The following is a 25,321-nucleotide window of genomic DNA, read 5'->3' on the forward strand; positions in this document are numbered from 1 at the left end:
CATCCCACCAAGGAGTAAGAGAAGGAATACAAATAAAGAATACATGGAAGGAAGAGGAAAAGAGGGGTGGAACAAAGAAAAAGGGAGAGATAGAACAAGAAAGACGGCTAGAGAGCGGGATGGGGGAAAAAAAACAAGAAATTTGGATAGAGAGAGATAAAAGGGAAAGAAAGGAGAACAAAGAGAATAGTACATCCGAAAATGTACCATAAGGGGTTTTAATACTGTACAAGTGGAAGGGACTCGGGAAGCGCTAAATGTCTGTGGGTTAGGGGTGCAAAATACTTGTCTTCCCCCGGGTGCTGACAACCCACACTACGAAAATAATTTTACTGTTAGGGGTCCCCACAACTTGGGAAATTTTATCAAGGGGTCACGGCACTAGGAAGGTTGAGAACCACTGCTGTAGGCGATCGCCTGGGACACGTGACAGGTCCCAGGCGATCACCTGTTTAATCGCAATGCGCAGTGAGTGCCCGGCCGTGAAGCCGAAAGATGTCACGGCCGGGTACCCACAGTAACAATGAGGACGCCGGCCAGAGAGGGGGGGCGAGGAGCGGAGCCCCGGCCGGCGTGTCGCTGGAACGTGGAGCAGGTAAGTGTATGTTTATTAAAAGCCAGCAGCTACACTTTTTTGTAGCTGCTGACTTTAATAAACATGAAAAATGCCTGGAACTCCCCTTTAATGCTTCATACTTATACTCCCAACCAGAAGGTGGAGCCCTGGGCTCCACTTCACAGGTTTATTTTCACATAAAAAAATCCACTTGTTGTTTATAGAGCTTAATACTGTGTTTCCCCGAAAATAAGCCCGGGTTTTATATTAATTTTGGCAACAAAAGGCACAGTAGGGCTTATTTTCGGGGTAGGTCTTACCATGTAATGTGCTGTCTTCTCTCCCCCTCTCTCTCTCCCTGCCTGACAGGAATCCCCAGTGTGAACCGAGTTAAAATGCTTGTAAAATTCTATAATCCACTCTATTACAGTATTATTTAATGTACAATGTGTGTGTATCTGTAATATAGTGATGCCAAACACATTTGTTATAGTGCCGCTCTGCACTTCTGTGACCGACCGGAGGTCTCTTCCCCGCAATTATATTGCAGAAACACACACATTGTACATTATATACTACTGTAATAGAGTGGATTATAGGATTTTACAAGCATTTTAAACTAGGGCTTATTTTCGGGGTAGGGCTTATATTGCAGCCCTCCTGGAAAATAAAGCTAGGTCTTATTTTCGGGGAAACGCGGTAGCTATAACTTACACAATAGCACTGCCTCCTTCACCTCCTTGCCTGTGTTCCGTCATATTTCGTAACGAAGTAACGTTCTGTACTGTAACCTAAACAGAGCAGGTGTTCCGTCAGATTAGCTGTTAAAACTTGTAATCAAAATGATGTTCCGTCACGACCATCTTGGTACACCCCGTAGTCGGCCACACTAATCCTGCAGTCTGGTGTCGTCAAGCAGATATCTTTTTACACCCGCAGAAATCTTGCATTTCACAGTTATTTGTACCACTAAACTGAGCTTATATCGTGAAATACAGTATTTAGAAATCTGTGAAACTGTTTTGATGATTAATTTTAAAAGCATTAGCAAGTCTGCTGATCTCACACGTTTGCTAGTGTAGCGCTACCCCCTCAGGAGCCGCTGGTTGATTTGGGATCGGCATATTAAGTTACCTCTGTGTGATGTCTAGGGGTGAAGGTAGTGAGTAGAGCAGAAATTGAATGTCCAATCAGCAGATAAGGTTTTCTGAATGCTTTATTTCTTGGCCCAACACGACCAACATCAACTTCAGGTAGACAGGAAAGGTTGCTGATGTAAAGGAACTTTGCGGTATCAGGCTTGGATAGAAGGAAAGCAATCCTGCTTTCTGTAGTAGTACAGTTCGTCGCCACTCCAGCCAGAGTGGGTGGAGTGCCCCCGGACAGACCCCTGCCACAGGCCTGGCAGCCGGAGCGCCACCTTAAGGTTGTTGGGAGGAGCAGGTCTCTGCCACAGACCTGGCTCTAGTGAGACCTCTGCCACAGGCCTAGTACTTGGATGAGCTAAATGTTTGAGCAAATCCTCCCAGTAATTAGCATTAGGGTCACCCGTTGACAGTGCGAGTGTACCGGTCAATGTTCCGGTCACCAGATCCCCGATGGTTCGTTCAAGCCCTTTTGGATAACCTGCCTCCGGGTTTTCCTCAAGCCGATCCCCCACCGAACGGCATACAGCCTGGGATCTCCTCAATAGAGGGGGGACCCAGTAAGTCACTGGGGCCCTTTGGTAGCATCAGTTGCTTGCCTGGTGACGTCATCTTCCATCGCCCATCGGTATACCCGCGCATGCAGTGCCTGCTGAGGATCGCCCCGTCCACCGCAAACCACCGGCTACCATCGGCGGCAGAAGGACTGATCCCCCCTCACTTCACAGCGCCATACCAGGGACCCGAGGAAGAAATCCACCAGACGCACCAGATGACATCTACTTCTCCTTCTGGAGAATCGCATCTACATGCCTGTATTTGACCACTAAAATGTGAGTGGTTTTTAACCTTTGGCCTTTTTAAAAATTAAACTGTTTTAAAGTATTGCACCCAGAGGCGCCTCTCTCCTTGTTTGTAGCATCAGTTGCTCCAGGCCAGGAGGGCCCAGAGTCAGGAACTCTGCGTTGTGCGCACACCCTAAAGGAACCAGGAACCCGCAAAGAACCAAGAACAACGGCCTCCGCCACAGAAATACTCCTCCCCAGCATGCCCCGCGAGGGAAAAATTCCTCTAATTGGCTGCTAGGAAGAAGCGGCTCCGCCTGGACCTCTCTGGCGCCACCTGCCGCCCAGAGATGTAACTGTATCCCTGGAACGCAGACTGACCCACAGAACAATCCAGATTTGGCGACAGCCAAATTTAACATAATTAAGAATGAGAGCAAATTATCTCTCTCATTCTCCCACTAACTTTAGCGTAGTGCCCTTACTGAAAGTAAAGGGGGCGCTACACTAATTTGACAGACGACTGCTGCTTTTAAAATTCAACATCAAAACAGTGTCGCAGACTTCTAAAACTGTATTTCACTATAAAAGCTCAGTTTAGTGGTAAAAATAAGTGTGGAATGCAAGATTTCTGTGGGTGTAAAAAGATGTCTGCTTGGTGACTTCAGACTGCAGGCTTACTGCGGCTGAGTGTGGGGGTGTACCAAGATGGCAGTCATTTCTGTTACAAGTTTTGGCGGGTCCCCTAATCTGACGGAACACCTGCTCCGTTTAGAAGGTTACAGTACAGATTTTGAAACAAAGAGAGATAGTCTGAAGGCAAACACCTTCTGCTGTGCTTAGAAGACCCATAGTGCTTTTTGAGTGGACAATGTAAACAATATTTGTTTGTGAATTAAATACTTTATATAAACAGTAAAAGAAGATGTTAAAGCGGTGGTTCACCCTCCTTAACAACAGTATAGCATTAAATTTGGCATAGTAGCGCGAGCTACAGTATGCCTGTCTGTATTTTTATATCCCCGTACTCACAGTGCTATTGTACATTGAAGATTCCATCTGCCGCGGGGAATGGGCGTTCCTATGGAGAGGGAGGATGATTGATGGCCGGCTCTGGCACGTCACGCTCCCCGAAGACAGCCGGAGTAGGTCTTGGCTCTTCACGGCGCCTGCGCACAGGCTATGCGCAGGCGCCGTGAAGAGCCAAGCCTATTTCGGCTATTTCCGGAGAAGCGTGACGTGCCAGGGCCGGCCGTCAATCACCTTCTCTCTCCATAGGAACGCCCATTCCCCGGAATCTTCAATGTACAATAGCACAGTGAGTACGGGGATAAAAAAATACAGATAGGCATACTGTAGCTCGCGTTACTATGCCGAATTTAATGCTAGAGAAAAAAAAAATAGTTTTTTTTTTTTATATAGGGTGAACCCCCGCTTTAAAGGAGTTCTCTGACCTAAAAGTTTTAACCCCCGCTGTGCCCGGGCTGTAAAAAAATAGAAAATAAACTGTCACTTACCTGCCTACGATCCCCCGTTGTTCCGATATCGCCGTCCCGTTCTCCGGTCCCGGGCCCCTTCCGCTTCCTGTGTGTCGGTGACTCATAGTGCGCTCAGCCTATCAGTGGCCGCGACGGGACATTGCTGCGGCCGCTGATAGGCTGAGCGCACTATGAGTCACCGACACACAGGAAGCGGAAGGGGCCCGGGACCGGAGAACGGGACGGCGATATCGGAACAACGGGGGATCGTAGGCAGGTAAGTGACAGTTTATTTTCTATTTTTTTACAGCCCGGGCACAGCGGGGGTTAAAACTTTTAGGTCAGAGAACTCCTTTAAGCGTGAGTTTAAAAATGTATAAACATGGTCCAATACTATTGTAGTTTCCCTCAATAATATTGTAATAAATTTAGTGGAGCCTATCTGGCAGTGCCAGAACAATGGGCCTGATCCACAAAAGGGATACGCCGGCGTATCTACTGATACGCCGTCGTATCCCTGTTTCTATCTATGGAACTGATCCACAGAATCAGTTTCTCATAGATAGGCAGAAGATCCGACATGTGTAAGGGACTTACACTGTCGGATCTTAGGATGCAGTACCGCTGCCGGCGCTGGGGGCATTTCTCGTCGAAATCCAGCGTCGGGTATGCAAATTAGCACTTTCGGAGATCCACAAAGCTTTTACGCTTCGTTTTTTCTCTGTAAGTATTAGTTTGCCGTCGCAAAATTAGGGCTGCTTTTACAAGGTGTAAACTGTTTACACCTTGTAAAAGTAGACCCTTCTATCCCGCGTTGCTGTCATTTTGTTTTTTTTTTCCGCCACAACTCTTTTTTTTTTTTTTTTTACTCCCGTCGCGATTCTCTAAACCCGGCGCAACGTAAAACCGCGCAAAGCACGTCGGGAAAATAACGTCGGGAGCATGCGCAGTACGTCCGGCGCGGGAGCGCGCCTAATTTAAATGGGACTCTCCCCATTAGATTAGGAACGCCTTGCGCCGGACGGATTTAAGTTACACCGCTCAAAATTTCTAGGTAAGTGCTTTGTGGGTCGGGCACTTAGGTAGAGATTTTGCGGCGGTGTAACTTAAACGGGAAAAATTAAGTTACGCCGGGTTTTTGTGGATCAGGCCCAATGTCTCTATAGCACCCAAGGCAAAAAAAAGCCAAAGTGATCACTTCAAGAAGAGCTTTTACTTCAATAAGATAGACCCTTTTTGACACCCTCAATGATCCACATGCTGAAGGGCCCAAGGCAGCCGCCTGCACTGCCTACTCCTCGACCCACCCCTGATATCTGGGGTATGGCAATATACTCTATGTGGCGTGGTATATTGGCATATGATTGGCTGAAGTGGATTACATAATTGCTGTATGAAATGTAGGCCAAAATGTGGACTTGCTACAGATGTTATTGGATATTTATATGCGCTGTTCACCATTATAGGGTCGGATATTAAAGGCGGATTAGTAGCTCCAGAACTAAAGGCCTCTGTGGGAGAAGAAGAATACATCTCCAGCTTTTTCTCCAAATACTCAAAAGACTTTTTGGTCCAGGTAAGGATGACCTACTACAATGTAAATAAATAAAAGTAATATTCGCGCTTGGTAAAAAAAACAACAACAAAAACAGCAGCTAAGCACTATAACCCAGATATTGGGCACAGGAACAAAATAAGTAATATAAAGTGCAGCGCTATAAAAAAAATTGATTAAATGGTCAAATGATACAAATAAGGTGCAGATGTGCAAAAGCTAACTGTGGCTGCTATACAATATTCCATGTAAAACCAACACCGTACAAAAACACATTTACAGTGGAACCTCGGATTGCGAGTAATGCGGTTAACGAGCGTTTCGCAATACGAACACTGTATTTTTAAAAAGAGTGTTGTCTCGCAAAATGAGCAGGATTCAAGCCAAAGCGGTGTGCAATACAAAATTTGGCCTGAGGTGGGGGGGGGGGGGGGGCGCCAGAGCCAAACAGCACCGATCGCAGCTGTTCAGAAATGCTCAGAAATTCTCAGTCGAGGTGTCCTCTGGCCTTTCCGAGTGTTTACAAGGCTCTCCAGCGCCCCCCACCTCTGGCTACATGCAGTCTTGCATGCCATTGCGAAAACAAATTATTTTCATTTCCATTGACTTCAATGGGGAAACTCGCTTTGATATGCAAGAACTTTGGATAACGAGCATTCTCCTGGAACGGATTATGCTCGTAATCCAAGGTTCCACTGTAGATGTAAATCCAATATCATATAAAGTGCTAGATAATGAAAACAAGCAACTGTGCACATGTAAAATAACATGTACACAGCAGTGCCCGACAAGCCCCTCCCCGCTCAGTGAGCAGAGAGAAGCTTGTCATCCATCGGCTCAGCAGAGATCTGCGGACTGATCTCCCGCTGAGCCGATGGGAGCAGGCGGACTCCGTAGCGATGGAGTCCGCTAAGTGTGAATGAGGCCTAAGCGTCCCTCACCAGAGGCCTCCTTTCCAGGTAACAGCTGTAATAATGTTGATTCCCCATTCCTGTCCCAGAGACAACGCTCACCAGGGCACACAGAAAGGGTCAGTCTCAGATCCAAAGATCCTAAAAGGATCTATATGCGCCAGGGCCGTCTTAATAGCATCATGGGCCCCTGGGCAAAGTAATGCTCTGGGGCCCCTACAATGATGACAGCGCAGGTAAACAGACATCAAGTAGGTAGGAGGCAGACTGCCTCCCCCTATGTATCTATCACTCAGTGCTATCATGGGGCCCCCAATTTCAAGGCAGGGTGGGCTCAAGGACCAGCTGCTTTGGGCAAAGTGCAGGGCCCCCCCCCATGCAGCTGGGGCCCCTGGGCAGTGCCCAGGTGTGCCCTCTCATTAAGACAGCCCTGATATGCGCATGTCTCCACACCGGGAAATCGGGTGTTGATGATCACTTGCAGAAATCCAGGCTGAACAAGACAGGATGCCATCTCTGGGAGTTTTTCTTTCAGGCTTCAGGAGGGTTGTGTTAACGTTCTACACCTTTAGCAAAGGGCATTATTCAACTTCAGTCAAGGCTGCACAGTTTGTACTTGTCTACAAACACCCCTTACTAAGGATGAGCTCTGGCGTGTTCACAAAGCCCACGTGCAGAGCCCCCCAGGAAGTCGGCACGGCGCTGCGCTAATCACAGGCATTGAGACATTTCTGATCTCTGTAGCCGCGCACTGGGACAATGTTTAGCTGCCTGTGATTGGCGCAGCCCAGTGCCGACTTCCTGGCGAGACCTGCACGTGGGCTTTGCGAACACCCCGGAGCTCATCCTTACCTGCTTAGGCAGTTTTGATATAGGATTGTTTTACTAAAACTGGAGAGTGCAAAATCTGGTGCAGCTGTGCATGGTAGCCAATGAGCGTCTAACTTCAGCTTCTTCAGGTAAGCTTTGACAAACCACTTGGAAGCTGATTGGTTTCTATATAGAGCTGCACCAGGTTTTGTAGTAAATCAACACCTATGCATGTTCCACTTTGAGAAGAAATTTCTGTTGTAAAACAATGCTAAAAATGCTGACATATGCAGATATAAATAAAAGGTGATAACAATTCCACATGTTTTTTCCTCTAGGCCCTAATGCAGATATTGCACCAGAATATCCTCTACTCAGATTCTGAACAAGGTCTGCACGTTTATCTCAAGCCTTTCCGAATCCTCCTTAGCCTTCTGGACAAGCCTGAGATAGGTAACACGAGTTTCACTTCCACAGCTTCATCAGTTGCTCATTAATTTCTGCTAATTTGTGTCTCCCAATTATGTTCTTTTACTTAATATCAAAGGGATTGTAAAGGTTCAAATGTTTTAAAAAAAAAAATCAAATAAAATATGTCATACTTACCTCCACTGTGCAGGAGGTCGGAAAACATCAGATGTTTTTACACCTTATAGGGGTTGTAAAGGTAAAAAAAAATTCCCCAAATAGCTTCTTTTACCTTAGTGCAGTCCTCCTTCACATACCTCATCCTTCCATTTTGCTTTTAAATGTTCTTATTTCTTCTGAGAAATCCTTACTTCCTGTTCTTCTGTCTGTAACTCCACACAGTAATGCAAGGCTTTCTCCCTGGTGTGGAGAAAGCCTCTTGAGGGGGCGAGCAGGAGGGTCAGGACGCTCTCTACTTTGCAGATGGAGAAAGGAGCTGTGTGTTAGTGGGCGTCCTGACACTCCTACTCGCCCCCTCCCCCCTTAAAGAGGCTTTCTCCACACCAGGGAGAAAGCCTTGCATTACGGTGTGGAGTTACAGACAGAAGAACAGAAAGTGAGGATTTCTCAGAAGAAATAAGGACAGTAAGTGATTGGTACCATGTGTTTGAGCTTTGGAGTGCACACCCTAATGCAATAGGCTATGCACACCTATGTAGGTGAGGTTGAAAAAAGATCATCAAGTCCAACCTATGTGTGTGATTATATGTCAGTATTACATTGTATATCCCTGTATGTTGTGGTCATTCAGGTGATTATCTAATAGTTTCATTAAACCATTGATGCCCCCTGCTGAGACCACCGCCTGTGGAAGGGAATTCCACATCCTTACCGCTGTTACAGTAAAGAACCCTCTACGTAGTTTAAGGTTAAGCCTCTTTTCTTCTAATTTCAATGAGTGGCCACGTGTCTTGTTAAACTCCCTTCCACAAAAAATTTGTATCCCTATTGTGGGGTCACCAGTACAGTTATTTGTAGATTGAAATCATATCCCCTCTCAAGCGTCTCTTCTCCAGAGAGAATAAGTTCAGTGCTCGCAACCTTTCCTCATAACTAATATCCTCCAGACCCTTTATTAGCTTTGTTACCCTTATGATAATGGCACCTGAAAGTGGGTGGGATATATTAGGCAGCAAGTGAACATGTTGTCCCTGAAATTGATGTGTTGAAAGCAAAGAAAAAATGGTCAAGCTTAACCACTTAAGACCCGGACCAAAATGCAGGTAAAGGACCTGGCCAGTTTTTGCAAAACGGCACTGCGTCGCTTTAACTGACAATTGCACGGTCGTGCGATGTGGCTCCCAAACAAAATTGGCGTTTTTTTTCCCCACAAATAGAGCTTTCTTTTGGTGGTATTTGATCACCTCTGCGGTTTTTATTTTTTGCGCTATAAACAAAAATAGAGCAACAATTTTGAAAAAAATGCAATATTTTTTACTTTTTGCTGTAATAAATATCCCCCAAAAATATATATATATAAAAAAAAAAAATTTCCTCAGTTTAGGCCGATACGTATTCTTCTACATATTTTTGGTAAAAAAAAACGCAATAAGCGTCCGTGATAGGTTTAACACTGAACACAGGCTCTGCTGGGAAACGGAGTGTTCCGCCTATCACAGAACTGCACGAGGAGGAGGCGCGGCTTTTGAACAATGGACGCCTGCAGTCTGACACTGCATACAGGGATAAGGTGTGGAGATCGGCACAGTGAGGTGAGGCATGCAATGGGCCCAGTGAGGTGAGGCCCGCAGTGGGCACAGTGAGGCGAGGCCCGCAGTGGGCACAGGGAGGTGAGGCCCGCAGTGGGCACAGGGAGGTGAGGCCCGCAGTGGGCACAGGGAGGTGAGGCCCGCAGTGGGCACAGGGAGGTGAGGCCCGCAGTGGGCACAGGGAGGTGAGGCCCGCAGTGGGCACAGTGAGGTGAGGCCCGCAGTGGGCACAGTGAGGTGAGGCCCGCAGTGGGCACAGTGAGGTGAGGCCCGCAGTGGGCACAGTGAGGTGAGGCCCGCAGTGGGCACAGTGAGGTGAGGCCCGCAGTGGGCACAGTGAGGTGAGGCCCGCAGTGGGCACAGTGAGGTGAGGCCCGCAGTGGGCACAGTGAGGTGAGGCCCGCAGTGGGCACAGTGAGGTGAGGCACGCAATGGGCACAGTGAGGTGAGGCATGCAATGGGCACAGTGCGGCTACCCCTCAGCTTCTAGACAGACTAGTCGGAAGGGGGTCATCTTATACGGCGAGTATATCCCAAAACCAACCTTTTAGCTGGAAAATTAGGGGGTTGTCTTATACGCCCAGTCGCCTTATACGCCGGCAATTACGGTATGTAGCTTGGATATCAAGCATCCACCAAAAACTGAAATACTTGTGGGAATTTGGGAGGTTCTTGACTCTTTTATCATTTGTTTTAATGATTTGTCATATGCTGCATTTCTGATGATGTACCATTTTCCATTTTTAATCAGGTCCCCCTGTGGTGGGAGATTTGTTCCTGGAAGTGATCAGAGCCTTTTATGCGTACTGCCGGGATGCTCTGGGGACAGATTTAAAGCTGAGCTATGGGCAGACTGGCAGCCAGCTCATAAGGTATTAATAGAATTGCACGGAAGTGCCAAGATCAGACGACTTGTTATTTTTGCTTTATCTTCCATTCAGAGCAGTCTTGCTGAACTCTTTGTGTATTTACAGGTGAAACTCGAAAAATTTGAATATTGTGCAAAAGTTCATTTATTTCACTTATGAGACTTAAAAGGTGAAACTAATATATGAGAGAGATTCATTACATGCAAAGCAAGATAGTTCAAGCCGTGATTTGTCATAATTGAGATGATTATGGCTTACAGCTCATGAAAACCCCAAATCCACAATCTCAGAAAATTAGAATATTACATGCAATCAATAAAACATGGATTGTACATAGAACAATGACGGACCTCTGAAAAGTAGAAGCATGGATATGTACTCAGTACTTGTTTTGGGCCCCTTTTGCAGCAATTACTGCCTCAATGCGGCGTGGCATGGAAGCCATCAGCCTGTGGCACTGCTGAGGTGTTATGGAAGACCAGGATGCTTCAATAGCGCCCTTCAGATCTTCTGCATTGTTGTGTCTCATGTGTCTCATCTTTCTCTTGGCAATGCCCTATAGATTCTCTATGGGGTTCAGGTCAGGCGAGTTTGCTGGCCAATCAAGCACAGTTATCCCACGGTCATTGAACCAGGTTTTGGTGCTTTTGGCAGTGTGGGGGAGGTGCCAAGTCCCGCTGGTAAATGAAGTCAGTATCCCCATAGAGCTTGTCTGCGGAAGGAAGCATGAAGTGCCCCAAAATCTCCTGGTAGACGGCTGCAGTGACCCCGGACCTAATGAAGCACAGCGGACCAACACCAGCAGATGACATGGCTCCCCAAATCAACAGACTGTGGAGACTTCACACTGGACTTCAAGCATCTTGCAGTGTGTGCCTCTCCATTCTTCCTCCATACTCCGGCTCCTTGGTTTCCAAATAAGATGCAAAATTTGCTCTCATCAGAAAATAAGACTTTGGACCCCTGAGAACAGACCAGGTGTGTTTTTCTTTAGCCCAGGTAAGGCGCTTCTGACGTTGTTTGTTGTTCAGGAGTGGGGTGACAAGACAAATATGACATTTGAAGCCCATGTCCAGGATCCGTCTGTGTGTGGTGGCTCTTGATGCTCTGACTCCAGCCTCCGTCCACTCCTTGTGAAAGTCCCCAACACTTTTGAATGGCCTTTCTTTTCCTGACCATCCTCTCCCGGCTGCGGTCATCCCTGCCGCTTGTGCACCTTTTTCTTCCACACTTTTCCCTTCCACATAACTTTCTATTAATGTGCTTTGATACAGCACTTTGGGAACATCCAACTTCTTTTGCAATTACCTTTTGAGGTTTTCCCTCCTTATGGAGGGTGTCAATGATGGTTTTCTGCACAACTGTCAGGTCAGCAGTCTTTCCCATGATTGTGATTCCTACTGAACCAGACTGAGAGACCATTCAAAGGCTCAGGAATCCTTTGCAGGTGTTATGGCTTAATTAGCTGATTAGAGTGGGACAATTTGAGTCTAGAGTATTGCACCTTTTCACAATATTCTAATTTTCTGAGATTGTGGATTTGGAGTTTTCATGATCTGTAAGCCTTAATCATCACAATTATGACAAATCACGGCTTGAACTATCTTGCTTTGCATGTAATTGGTCTATCTCATATATTACTTTCACATTTTAAGTTGCATTAGTGAAATAAATGAACTTTTGCACAATATTCAATTTTTTTCGAGTTTCACCTATACTTTTACAATGTATGGTCCAATCTTTATGGACACCTGACTATCATCTGTATGAGGATGTTGGACAGTCCCACACCAGGGGTAAACAATAAGGTGCTGGCTCCTTTTTGCTGCTATACTAGGCACCAGTCTTCTGAAAATTTGGAGTATACAGGTGGGAATTTGTGCCTATCCAGCCTAAAAAGCATTTGTGAGCTCAGGCACTGATGTTGGACAAAAGGACTTGGCTCACAAACAACGTTCCTATTCATCCCAAAGATGCTCGGTAGGTTTGAGGTCAGGGCTCTGCGCAGGCCACTCAAGTTCCTCTACACCAAATTAATCAAACTACGTCTTAATGGAGCAAAAAAAATGGCCTTCTCCTAAACTGTTGCCAAGATTGGAAGTGCCCAATTGTCTAAAATGTCTTTGTATGCTTGTAGTATTAACAGTACCCTTCACTGCAAACACATGAGCTGAATGATTTGGAGGGTTGTCCACATACTGTACCTTTTGTGTGCACCACTCCTTCTGAGCTCTAAGGCCCAGATTCACGTAGAATCGCTGCGGCGTAACGTATCGTAGATACGTTACACCGCCGCAAGTTTTCATCGCAAGTGCCTGATTCACAAAGCACTTGCATATAAACTTACGCCGGCGTAAGCCCGCGTAATTCAAAGGGGCGTGTGCCATTTAAATTAGGCGCGCTCCCGCACTGGACCTACTGCGCATGCTCCGTTTTGAAATTCCCGCCGTGCTTTGGGCGAAGTGACGTAATTTTTTCGAACGGTGACGTGCGTAGCGTACTTTCGTATTCCCAGATGTCTTACGCAAGAACAAAAAATGTTTACATTTCAACGCAGGAACGACGGCCATACTTTATACAGCACATGCGTGGGCTGTGTAAAGTTAGGGCAGCTAAAACGACGACTAACTTTGCGATGGGAAACTAGACTAGCAGCGACGTAGCGAACGCGAAAAACCGTTGTGGATCACCGTAACTACTAATTTGCATACCCGACGCTGGTTTACGACGCAAACTTCCCCCAGCGGCGGCCGAGGTATTGCATCCTAAGATCCGACAGTGTAATTCAATTACACCTGTCGGATCTTAGGGCTAACTATGCGTAACTGATTCTATGAATCAGTCGCGTAGATAGAAACAGAGATACGCCGTCGTATCTCTTTTGTGAATCTGTGCCTAAAGTTCTAAAGGGCTATTCCCTAAGACTAGAGATGCTCAAGAGTTGTGGGATTAGTATTGAGCAGTAAGGAAGACTTAGGAGGGTGGGTAAGTATAGTTTAAAGGAAAAAAAATAATTTGAAGGAAATTTTGTTTTTTTGTCATTTCCTACCATTTGCCTGTTGCCATGACTTCACTAATTAAAAGGAAAATATCTTATTGTGATCACTTTGTCTTTCAGTGCAATTAAGGAAAACAAGAATGCTTCAGAAATCGTGAAGACAGTCAATCTCCTCATCACATCTCTCAGCACAGACTTCCTATGGGATTACATGACTGTGTGCTTCGAGCAGAGCTTCAGGTACAGTCAATATAGAAAAAATCAACGGGGTATAGGTGCAGGTCATTACATAGAAATCTGTAGGGTATCAGTACAGGGTGCAGGTCATTATATTGAAATCTGTAATTGCTACAGGGTGCAGGACATTACATGGAAATCTGTAATGTGTTACTAAAGGGTGCAGGTCATTACATAGAAATGTGTAGGGTATTAGTACAGGGTGCAGGGCATTGCATGGAAATGTGTAGGGTATAAGGTACAGGGTGCAGGTCATTACGTAGAAATCTGTAGGGTGTTAGTACAGGGCATTATATGGAAATCTGTGGGGTATTAGTACAGGGTGCAGGGCATTACTTGGATATCTGTAGGGTGGTAGTACAGGGTGCCGGTCATTACATAGAAATCTGTAAGGTATTGCTACAGGGTGCAGATCATTACATGGAAATCTGTAATGTGTTACTAAAAAGTGCAGGTCATTACATGGAAATTTGTAGGGTATTAGTACAGGGTGCAGGTCATTACTTGGAAATCTGTAGGGTTTTAGTACAGTGTGGAGGTCATTGCATATAAATCTGTACGGTGTTAGTACAGGGCATTATATGGAAATCTGTAGGGTATTAGTACAGGGTGCAGGGCATTACATGGAAATGTGTAGGGTATAAGGTACAGGGTGCAGGTCATTACATAGAAATCTGTAGGGTATTAGTACAGGGCATTATATGGAAATATGTAGGGTATTAGTACAGGGTGCAGGTCATTACATATAAATATGTAGGGTGTTAGTACAGGGTATATGGCATTCTATGGAAATCTGTAGGGTATTAGGACAGGGTGCAGGTCATTACATAGAAATCTGTAGGGTAACATGTACAGGGTGCAGGTCATTGCATGGAAATCTGTAGGGTGTTAGTACAGGGTGCAGGTCACTACATAGAAATCTGTAGGGTGTTAGTACAGGGTGCAGGGCATTACATAGAAATCTGTAGGGTGTTAGTACAGGGTGCAGGGCATTACATAGAAATATGTAGGGTGTTAGTACAGGGTGCAGGGCATTACATAGAAATCTTTAGGGTGTTAGTACAGGGTGCAGGGCATTACATAGAAATATGTAGGGTGTTAGTACAGGGTGCAGGGCATTACATAGAAATCTTTAGGGTGTTAGTACAGGGTGCAGGGCATTACATAGAAATCTTTAGGGTGTTAGTACAGGGTGCAGGGCATTACATAGAAATATGTAGGGTGTTAGTACAGGGTGCAGGGCATTACATAGAAATCTGTAGGGTGTTAGTACAGGGTGCAGGTCATTACATGGAAATCTGTAGGGTGTTAGTACAGGGTGCAGGGCATTACATAGAAATCTGTAGGGTGTTAGTACAGGGTGCAGGGCATTACATGGAAATCTGTAGGGTAAAGTGTGCAGGGCATTACATAGAAATCTGTAGGGTAAAATGTACAGGGTGCAGGTCATTACTTAGAAATCTGTAGTGTATAAGGTACAGGGTGCAGGTCATTACATAGAAATCTGTATGGTGTTAGTACAGGGTGCAGGGCATTACATAGAAATCTGTAGGGTGTTAGTACAGGGTGCAGGTCATTACATGGAAATCTGTAGGGTGTTAGTACAGGGTGCAGGTCATTACATAGAACTCTGTAGGTGTTAGTACAGGGTGCAGGTCATTACATAGAAATCGGTAGGGTGTTAGTACAGGGTGCAGGTCATTACATAGAAATCTGTAGGGTGTTAGTACAGGGTGCAGGGCATTACATAGAAATCTGTAGGGTATTAGTACAGGGTGCAGGTCATTATATGGAAATGTGTAGGGTATTAGTACAGGGTGCAGGTCATTACATAGAAATCTGTAGTGTATAAGGTACAGGGTGCAGGGCATTACATAGAAATCTGTAGGTGTTAGTACAGGGTGAAGGTCATTACTTAGAAATCTGTAGTGTATAAGGTGCAGGGCATTACATGGAAATCTGTAGGGTGTTAGTACAGGGTGCAGGGCATTGCATGGAAATCTGTAGGGTGTTAGTACAGGGTGCAGGGCATTACATAGAAATCTGTAGGGTGTTAGTACAGGGTGCAGGTCATTACATGGAAATCTGTAGGGTGTTAGTACAGGGTGCAGGTCATTACATGGAAATCTGTAGGGTGTTAGTACAGGGTGCAGGGCATTACATAGAAATATGTAGGGTGTTGGTACAGGGTGCAGGTCATTACATAGAAATCTGTAGGGTGTTAGTACAGGGTGCAGGTCATTGCATGGAAATCTGTAGGGTGTTAGTACAGGGTGCAGGTCATTGCATGGAAATCTGTAGGGTGTTAGTACGGGGTGCAGGGGATGGCATGGATATCTGTAGGGTGTTAGTACAGGGTGGAGGGCATTACATAGAAATCTGTAGAGTAGTACTTACTATTACGGAGTTCTTTCTGCAGCACTATTCTGAAATAGACCGCAGTGCACACCAAAAGACATACGTTGTATGAATGGCACATAACATCCAGGCACAATGGGAAGTGAAATCTGTAGTAAAGTTGCCTCCTTTATAAATAGGTCTTTTGGTGCTGTGCTCCACACCTCTATATCTCTTCTCCAGATTTGTACAAAAGCCCAAACACCTATCCTGTGTAATGAGTAATTATTCTCTGTCATTTGCAGAAAAAATGTGACCTCCACAGACAGTAGATACGTAGGCCGACCTCCCGGTGTGTCCGAGATCTGCACTCTGCTGGTCTTTCTGTTGGATGTCATACCCCTGGTAAGGGAACTTTGGAACCATGTCTGGATCTTTTGTCTGTCTCTCTTAGTGCTATTTGTGTGTCCATTTTTTCTGATGTGCACATTTTCACATTTAAATTTCTAATGTGTTTTAGAAAATTTCCTAGAACAATCTTAGAGGACAGTGTGCACGTTGTGTCTAAAGATGACAAGTAGAAGGACTAGTCACTAGTATTGTCAGTGGTCTCTCTGCCGCTGATCTTTTCCCCATTACTGATTTGCCAGGCCTTGTTTTGCACAGTCTCTCTGTGGAGGCTGCCATCTTGGTAGAGGCGTGGTTTTGCTTCCTCATGTCAGAGCTGCCATCCTGATGACTTGTGATTTGTTGACTGACGGGGGGGGGGGATATTTAAGAAGCAGCAGGATAGGTATAGGAATCACAGATCCACATAATGAATGAACGAAAGCAAGGAAATCCTTGCACTGCAGGTCCTGTCCTCCCCAGCAAGGAGAATAGTGAACAGCACAGTAATGGCATCACCAAATCTCACCTGGTGAGACTAGCAGTCAGAGGCAGCAGTGCCTTAGATGATCTCACACTGCAGATGTACAGCTATGGAATTGCACTGTTGTTTTTCAAGAAAAAAATCCAGGATATTGTGATAAGGCACAATTAACATTTCTAGTAAATTTTCACTTTTTAAAGCGGAGATCCGCTAAAATTAATAAATAATTAGAAGTCAGCAGCTACAAATACTGCACCTGCTGATTTTTAAAATACAGACACTTACCTGTCCAGGGTGCCTGCGATGTCCTCACCCGAAGTCAAACCTTTCCCTCGGCTCCCGGGTGGAGGCGCAATAATTGCTAGTAAGGGAAATGAGGAAGTGAAGCCTTGCGGCTTCACAGCCTGGTTCCCTACAGCGCATTCGCGAGTAGCGCTGCCCGTCCTGACTGGTCCCTGCTGTCTTCTGGAACCTGTGTGTCTCCCAGAAGACAGAAGGGGGGGGGCAGAGGAGGGACCAGACATGGCGTAGATCTCCGCGGATATTAAGTGGGAGCAAATACCTGTATTAGACAGGTATCTGCTCTCCCCTCCCCCTGAAAGGTGCCAAAATGTGACACCGGAGGGGGGGAAGGAACCAGATCCGCTTTTAGTTATTGTTATTAGCATCATCATTGTAATTATTTTGCTAACATAGCATAGATTTTCACAGGTGATGCTCTTGTGTTTGTTAGGGTAAACTAGTCTTGAGACAAACTTGAAGACTGTAATTGCTGATCTTCCCTCAAAATGCAGATCCGAAGTAAACGTACAGATATAAACTTCTATTCCTCTCTGACATCTCTATGCCACATAATTGTTCCAGGTTGGGGAAAACATTAAAGCAGAGTTCCACCCAAAAGTGTGCTCATCTGATTCCTCCTCTCCCCCTCCGTTGTCACAATTGCCACCTTTTGGGGGGCAGAGGGGACAGTATACCCCTCTTTGACAGGTATCCTTTCCCACTTCCCACTTCCGGGAGTCTGGGTCACGGCCCGTAACTTCAGCGCGGGGGCTCCCTCCCTCGGCCGCCGGGCCAGTAGGAGAGAGGAACGGGGCCTCGTGCATGCGCAGTAGGGTTCCCGGCATGAAGCCGAAAGGCTACACTGCCGGGTACCCTTGCCCGCAATGGCGGTGGCAGCACCCGACAGCTGATGGAAACATCAGCTGCAGGTGCGGACATCGCTGGACACCAGGACAGGTAAGTGTCCATTTATTAAAAGCCAGCAGCTGCAATATGTGTAGCTGCTGGTTTTTATTTTTTGGGCGGAACACCGATTTAAAGCTAGCTGGTCAGCGTGGCAGCCAGGCAGAAAGCATTTTCAGAAGTAGATTGGCAATGGAAGTTATTTTATTTCTCGTGAAACAGGTTTTCTTTAAAAGCTATGGGGTTGATTTTCTAAAACTGGAGAGTGCAAAATTTGGCACAGGGAGCCAATCAGCTTCTAACTTTAGCTTGTTCAGTTCAGCTCTGAACATAAGGCCTCATATACTTGGGACTTTTTTACAGCTGCTGTTTTTGGCTTCAGATGTTTCTGCAGCCAGTAAACTCCCCAGCATGTTATCCTATGTGTCCATGCACACATAGGCTCTTATCAGCAGTTTTTGGCAGAGTTGTTTTCTGGCTGAAAGAAACCCCCAGAACTAGTGGGTTTTAAGAGGAGTTTTCAGCTCTCACTCTGATAAAAGCTGAATAACGCAGCTATTTGGCGTCAGTGTTTTTGAGCCATAAGCTTTTCTGGGAGTATAGTTTTGGTAAAAAAAAAAAAAAAAAAGCTAAAAAACGTCAAACGCTGTAAAACTCTACTGCAAAAACATTCTACAGCTACAACTTTCGATACTGGATTTTTTTATAACGTCCACTGTGCCTGAGGCCTAAAACCTGTAAGATAATTGGTTTCTATGCAGGCCTGCATCAAATTTTGCACTTTACAGTTTTAGTAAATCAACCTCTGTGTGTCCACAACCAGTCCCAAAGTTTCAATAAATTCTCACATTTATTACATTTTATTTATTAACCACTTGCTTACTGGGCACATATACCCCCTTCCTGCCCAGGCAAAATTTCAGCTTTTAGCACTGCGTCGCTTTAACTGACAATTGCACGGTTGTGCGACGTGGCTCCCAAACAAAATTTACGTATTTTTTTTCCCACAAATAGAGCTTTCTTTTGGTGGTATTTGATCACCTCTGCCACATCGGCATCTGAGTGACGCGGCCAGAAGGCCCAAGGACGTCATATGATGTCCTCCCGGCATGGGAAGTGGTTAACAATTTCATTATTAAAGTGGTTGTAAAGGTAGAAGGTTTTTTTTATCTTCATGCATTCTATGCATTAAGATAAACCTGTGTGCAGCAGCCCCCCCCCCCCTAATATTTACCTAAGCCCATCTCTATCCAGCGATGTTGCAGGAGAGTCTTGGCTGCCTGTGATTCTCCATCCTCATTGGCTGAAACAGCCGCACATCGCCATTGGCTCCCTCTGCTGTCAGTCAAAGTCAGTGAGCCATTGAGGAGAGAGAGGGGGCGGGGCAGAACCACGATTCTGTGTCTGACACACACAGCAGCGGCTAAGCTCGGATGCCCTTATAGGATGCTGCTTGCTGTGGGGGCACTCGGCAGGAGGGAGGGGCCAGTGCAAATCCACTATACAGAGCAGGTAATTATAACATGTTTATTTTTCAATGAAAAAAAAAACTTAGACTTTAGTATCACTTTAATCAGACTAACTTGATGATATTGACAGTGAAAATGTTCTTTATCATTTTAATCATCATTTTTTTATCATTATAATCAGATTTTTATTTGCTTTCTTTGTGAAGTGGACGGGTCGCAGTGAAAAGCTGACATCTGTCGTCCTTCTTTGTTTCAGGAACTGTATTCCGAGGTGCAGACGCAGTACCTGCCGCAGATGCTCAGTTACATGGCGCAGTCCCTCTCCGAGAACATGGACAGTCTCAATCTGCCAGAACTGACACAGGCTCTGAAGACTTGCTTCAAGGTGCTCAGTAAAGTGCAGATGCCCCCCGCTTACCTGGATGAGTCAATGAGTCCGGACACCGTAAGCTTTTTTTCCTTTTACCTCCAACATTCAGTTATTCTATTACATGATTAATGTATGGATAATCAAACATTTAGTTTTTAAAAGCCTGTATATTTTTAGATATTTAAGAGGACGGCTATCTTAGTCCCATTTAGCGATGCCAGCAAAACCCTAGGGGCCCATATACATTAGTGCCTTGTGTTAATGTACACGTTATCGCAACACATGCAACATTCTCATTTTGCATGGCACCCAATGCATCAAGGCTACACACCTGTGTTGTAGTGGCAATGCTGTATCTTGGCCTAGGCCAACAAGGCCCAGGCCTAGGGCAGCACTTTGCAGGGGGGCAGCACGAAAAGAGTCCTTGTGGCTTGACTTTAAAGCGGGAGTTCACCCGAAAAAAAAAATTTAACATTAGATTGATGCTCATTTTGTCTAGGGGAATCGGGTGTTTTTTTTTAAATCGAAGCTGTACTTACCGTTTTGGCGATAGATCTTCTCCGCCGCTTCCGGGTATGGGTCTTCGGGACTGGGCATTCCTATTTGATTGACAGGCTTCCGACGGTCACATACATCGCGTCATGAGTAGCCGAAAGAAGCCGAACGTCTGTGTGGCTCTATACTGCGCCTGCGCACCGACGTTCGGCTACTTTCGGAAAATCGTGACGCGATGTATGCGACCGTCGGAAGCCTGTCAATCAAATAGGAACGCCCAGTCCCGAAGACCCATACCCGGAAGCGGCGGAGAAGATCTATCTCTAAAACGGTAAGTACGGCTTAGATTTTAAAAAAAAATACCCGATTCCCCTTGACAAAACGAGCCTCAATCTAATGTTAAAGATTAACTTTTTGGGTGAACCTCCACTTTTAAGTATTGCGCCAGTCTTGGGGTGGACTGGGCCGGGAGGCAAATCAGTCTAGTGCCCCCATAAAGCAGCCGCACTACTGCCGGTATAATAATACTGGCAGGGCCACCATCAGGGGGGGAAGCCCATACACATGGAGGACGCTAAGGCGGCAGACCCCCAACCAATGAGTTGTTGTGTGGGCGGGTGGTGTTCCGTAACTGGGGGGGGGGGGCTTTGCATCGCTTCTAGGTTTGACTGTTCTATAATAACAGTGGACCTCCCACCTGAGTTCTCAGCTAGAGAGAGACAGATGCCATGTCGGGAGGCTAAAAACTGTCAAAAAGTCAGCTGACGGGCTCCATAGCAAAACGAGGAGTAAATTGCTGCAAATTAAGGGACTCTACTGCCCCCCCAAGGCCCTCAGAACTGGTGTCCTCACTGGAACATATCAGGGCGTGTCCTAAATGAGGGTGGTGTGGTCTTGACAGGAAAGGGTGGGAAGGGGTGGGTCATATTTAAATTAGGGGGTCACAAGTTTCGTCAGGCCTAGGACAGCACAAAACCTAAATACACCACTGTGTAGTGCACTGCAGCGCCTGTACCTTCCAAAAAAATGTGCAGATTTTTGCCATGTTTAGGTGCATTGGAGGCCTATTTATTTTAATAGGCTGCCTTAACGCAATATCGTACGAGAAAAAAGTTTTGTGTTTGTCCCTTCAGAAAATGTTGGACGACAGCTGTGTACTAACGATCAGATTACGATCGCTGAAAGCGGTATTTTTTTGTACGATATTCCGATATTCATGTGTATGGGGACTAACAGGCCTACTAATGACACATTGTCATCCCTACGCTATGATACTTTCACTTGCTGCCACCTATAGGCTTTTCTTGGAATAGCAACTGTGGCTTGTTTATACCACAGTTGGTGAGAGTAATAGAAGACAGATTACCGTGTACACGAGGCTTTGTTTTTGCATCAAAATTTATTATTTTTTGTCTCCATTTTCTATCGTTATAAACATACAATGGGATGATGGATCCTCTTTGTAAAGTAGCAATTCATTTTCATCTGAAAAAAAATCTCTTTAGCCCCCGTTTACACAGGTGAGACTTGTCATGTGATTTTTGACAGGTCAAAGTCGCATGACAAGTCGCACCCTATTGTCGACAATGGAACTGTTCTAGAAGTGAGGGGATATAATATTACCGTGCTACCAAAGGAGTGAACAGGGAAATGGGAAGAAATGGAAAAAGAAAATATGGACAGCCGCACTCCAAAAAACCTTGATGGTTGTCTTTATTTAACCACTTCCCGCCCGGCCTATAGCCGATTTACGTCCGGGAAGTGGTTTTGAAATCCTGACTGGACGTCCTGCAGGATTTAATGCCGCCAGTCTGACACCCTGCATCTCCGATCTCGGTAAAGAGCCTCCGGCGGAGGCTCTTTACCACGTGATCAGCTGTGTCCAATGACGGCTGATCACGATGTAAACAGGAAGAGCCGTTGATGGCTCTTCATCACTCGCGTCTGACACACGCGAGTAGAGGAGAGCCGATCGGCGGCTCTCCTGACAGGGGGGGTTTGCACTGATTGTTTATCAGCGCAGCCCCCCCTCGGATCGCCACACCCCACAAATAGAGCTTTCTTTTGGTGGTATTTGATCACCTCTGCAGTTTTTATTTTTTGTGCTATAAACAAAAATAGAGCTATAATAAATATATAATAAATATCCCCCAAAAAGATATAAAAAAACTTTTTTTTCCCTCAGTTTAGGCCGATACGTATTCTACCTATTTTTGGTAAAAAAAAAAATCGCAATAAGCGTTTATCGATTGGTTTGTGCAAAATGTATAGCGTTTACAAAATAGGTGAAAGATTTATTGCATTTTTATTATTTATTTTTTTACTACTAATGGCGGCGATCATCGATTTTTTTTTTTTTTTTTTTGTGACTGCGACATTATGGCGGACACTTCGGACAATTTTGACATTTTTGGGACTATTGTCATTTTCACTGCAAAAAATGCATTTAAATTGCATTGTTTATTGTGAAAATGACAGTTGCAGTTTGGGAGTTAACCACAGGGTGCGCTGTAGGAGTTAGGGTTCACCTAGTGTATGTTTACAACTGTAGGGGGGTGTGGCTGTAGGACTGACATCATCGATTGAGTCTCCCTATAAAAGGGATGACTCGATCGATGCCGCCACCACAGTGAAGCACGGGGAAGCCGTGTTTACATACGGCTCTCCCCGTTCTTCAGCTCCGGGGAGCGATCGCGACGGAGCGGCTATAAACAAATAGCCGCGCCGTCGTCCCGGATCGCTCCCCGCGGGAATCCGACCGCGGCATGTAGCGGGGGGGTCCCGATCGGACCCCCGACCCACGTCTAGGCAGGCACGTACAGGTACGCCAATGTGCCTGTCCGTGCCATTCTGCCGATGTATATCTACATGCGGCGGTCTGGAAGTGGTTATAACAGCCGCAATGTCGTCACTCCCACGCATGCGCGCGGGAGACTTCTTTCCGCGGCCTTCAGCCGAGAATCCCCTGTGCGCGTGCTCCGCTGTCAGTAGTCAGCGGCTCATTGCATGGGGAATATCTCCTAAACCGTAAAGGTTTAGGAGATATTTTTTTTACCTACAGGTAAGCCTTGTGCCGCATACGCACAACCGTTTTTCCTGTCATGTTTTTCTCGACGTGATTCGTCGTGATTCCTCTCAAGCCTGCCTTGCATACGCACGTTCATGAAGAAAACCGCTCGAGCAAAGCGCAGTGACGTACAGCACGTACGACGGCATTCAGATGGCGCCACCCTTTGGGCTGCTTTTGCTGATCCTTGTGTTGGTAAAAGTTTGGTGAGAGACATTTTGCGCTTTTCAGTCTTCGTGCTTTTCTGTCTGTTACAGCGTGACGAATGTGCTATCTCCATTACAAACGCTAGTTTTACCAGAACGAGCGCTCCCGTCTCATACTTGATTCTGAGCATGCGTGTTTTTTTTTCCCCTCTGAAAAGCGTACACACGACGGGAAAAACAATGAGAAAAAATAGAGCAGGTTCTAAATTCTCGTTGAGAAAACTGCTATGGAGACTATAAACGACCGGTTTTCACGACCGTGTGTACGCGGCATTATTATAGGCTTACCTGTAGGTAAAAGTAAAAAAAAACACTATACGACCACTTTAAAATGGCTGCAGCCAGACTCAGTGGAGGGAGATTTCTGCAGCATATTTGGCAAGTACAGAATCACAGTATATATAAAATAATATGCAAAGTGGTTGGAGGGAAGCTTCAGAATGACGAAGATGTTTTTATTACAAATTATGTGAGCAGACTGCCATTCCTCTTTAATCCATGCTACTATATTTTTTCAGAGTCCATCAAAAGAATCTGTGAAATCGAAACAGAATGGGGACCCGGAGGTGGAGATCGCAGAAGAGGACCCCGTCTACCCTCCTTTGAGATCTGAAGATAGCGGCATTGGCCTTAGTGCCTCCTCCCCGGAGCTCGCCGGGTACTTGCGTATGCCCAGGGTGTGTCCAGAAAAGGGAGACGTCTGGAAAAAGGGCGGCAGCATTCAGAAGACACTAAACTGCATACAAGATCTCATAGCCACCTTTGCCAGCAAACATCTGTTTGGAATTCAGCTGCAGAAAAATGGCACCCAGGAGACCCCAGAGAAGCAGGAAGCTGTGAAGAAAAGGGGGGCGTGGGAGACAAAACAGATGACGGCACCACAATTAAAGCAAATGCTGACCGATTTCTTCACACCGTGGCCTTCCGTGTCTAAACAGAAAGGTGATAAAGTGGAATTTTCCCCGTCCGGCTCTCCTAGCAAGAAAATGAATAAGAGGGCCGTGCAAGAGTGGGACATCGACCGCATCATCCAGAACATGGGGGACATGTCTGAGGACTGCCGAGAGGCCTTCGCTGCTGCCTGCCAGTTCCTGCTGGACTGCGCTACCTTCCCTGTCTACCTGTCTGAGGATGAAACTGAGCAGCTGTACTCTGCTCTCTTCCAAGTACCTGGTATGAGATGTTGGGAATACACATGATGGTCCTAGCTGGGCCCATCAACGCTATAGACAGTGGCCACTTTAGGAAGGCTGGTCCTAGCTAGGCCCCATCAACGCTATAGACAGCGGCCACTTTAGGAAGGATGGTCCTAGCTAGGCCCTGTCAATGCTATAGACCGTGGCCATTACAGACAGGATGGTCCTAGCTAGGCCATGTCAATGCTATAGACCGTGGCCATTTCAGACAGGATGGTCCTAGCTAGGCCCTGTCAACGCTATAAGACAGTGGCCATTTCAGGCAGGATGGTCCTAGCTGGGCCCCATCAACGCTATAGACAGTGGCCACTTTAGGAAGGATGGTCCTAGCTAGGCCCTGTCAATGCTATAGACCGTGGCCATTACAGACAGGATGGTCCTAGCTAGGCCATGTCAATGCTATAGACCGTGGCCATTTCAGACAGGATGGTCCTAGCTAGGCCCTGTCAACGCTATAAGACAGTGGCCATTTCAGGCAGGATGGTCCTAGCTGGGCCCCATCAACGCTATAGACAGTGGCCACTTTAAGGATGGTCATAGCTAGATCCTATCAATGCTATAGACAGTGGCCATTTTAGGCAGGATGGTCCTAGCTAGGCCTTAT

At 46.0% G+C, this 25,321-nt stretch overlaps 1 protein-coding gene across 2 annotated transcripts in view; it reads left to right on the forward strand.

Moving 5' to 3' along the window:
- The window catches only part of DOP1B (DOP1 leucine zipper like protein B), a 208,375-nt gene that overhangs the window by 73,762 nt on the left and 109,292 nt on the right, over window positions 1-25,321 (forward strand). For both annotated transcript variants that reach the window (XR_005747151.1, XM_040338949.1), the window contains exons 8-14: window positions 5,431-5,540; window positions 7,579-7,693; window positions 10,169-10,289; window positions 13,405-13,524; window positions 16,164-16,263; window positions 19,640-19,828; window positions 24,040-24,694. Coding sequence is in view for 1 of the 2 variants with exons in the window: in XM_040338949.1 (XP_040194883.1) it covers window positions 5,431-5,540; window positions 7,579-7,693; window positions 10,169-10,289; window positions 13,405-13,524; window positions 16,164-16,263; window positions 19,640-19,828; window positions 24,040-24,694 (1,410 nt within the window). In the remaining variant the exon portion in view is untranslated. The remainder of the gene's footprint in view (window positions 1-5,430; window positions 5,541-7,578; window positions 7,694-10,168; window positions 10,290-13,404; window positions 13,525-16,163; window positions 16,264-19,639; window positions 19,829-24,039; window positions 24,695-25,321) is intronic.

Source organism: Rana temporaria, chromosome 2 (assembly GCF_905171775.1).
Source record: "Rana temporaria chromosome 2, aRanTem1.1, whole genome shotgun sequence".
Taxonomy (NCBI): Eukaryota; Metazoa; Chordata; class Amphibia; order Anura; family Ranidae; genus Rana; species Rana temporaria.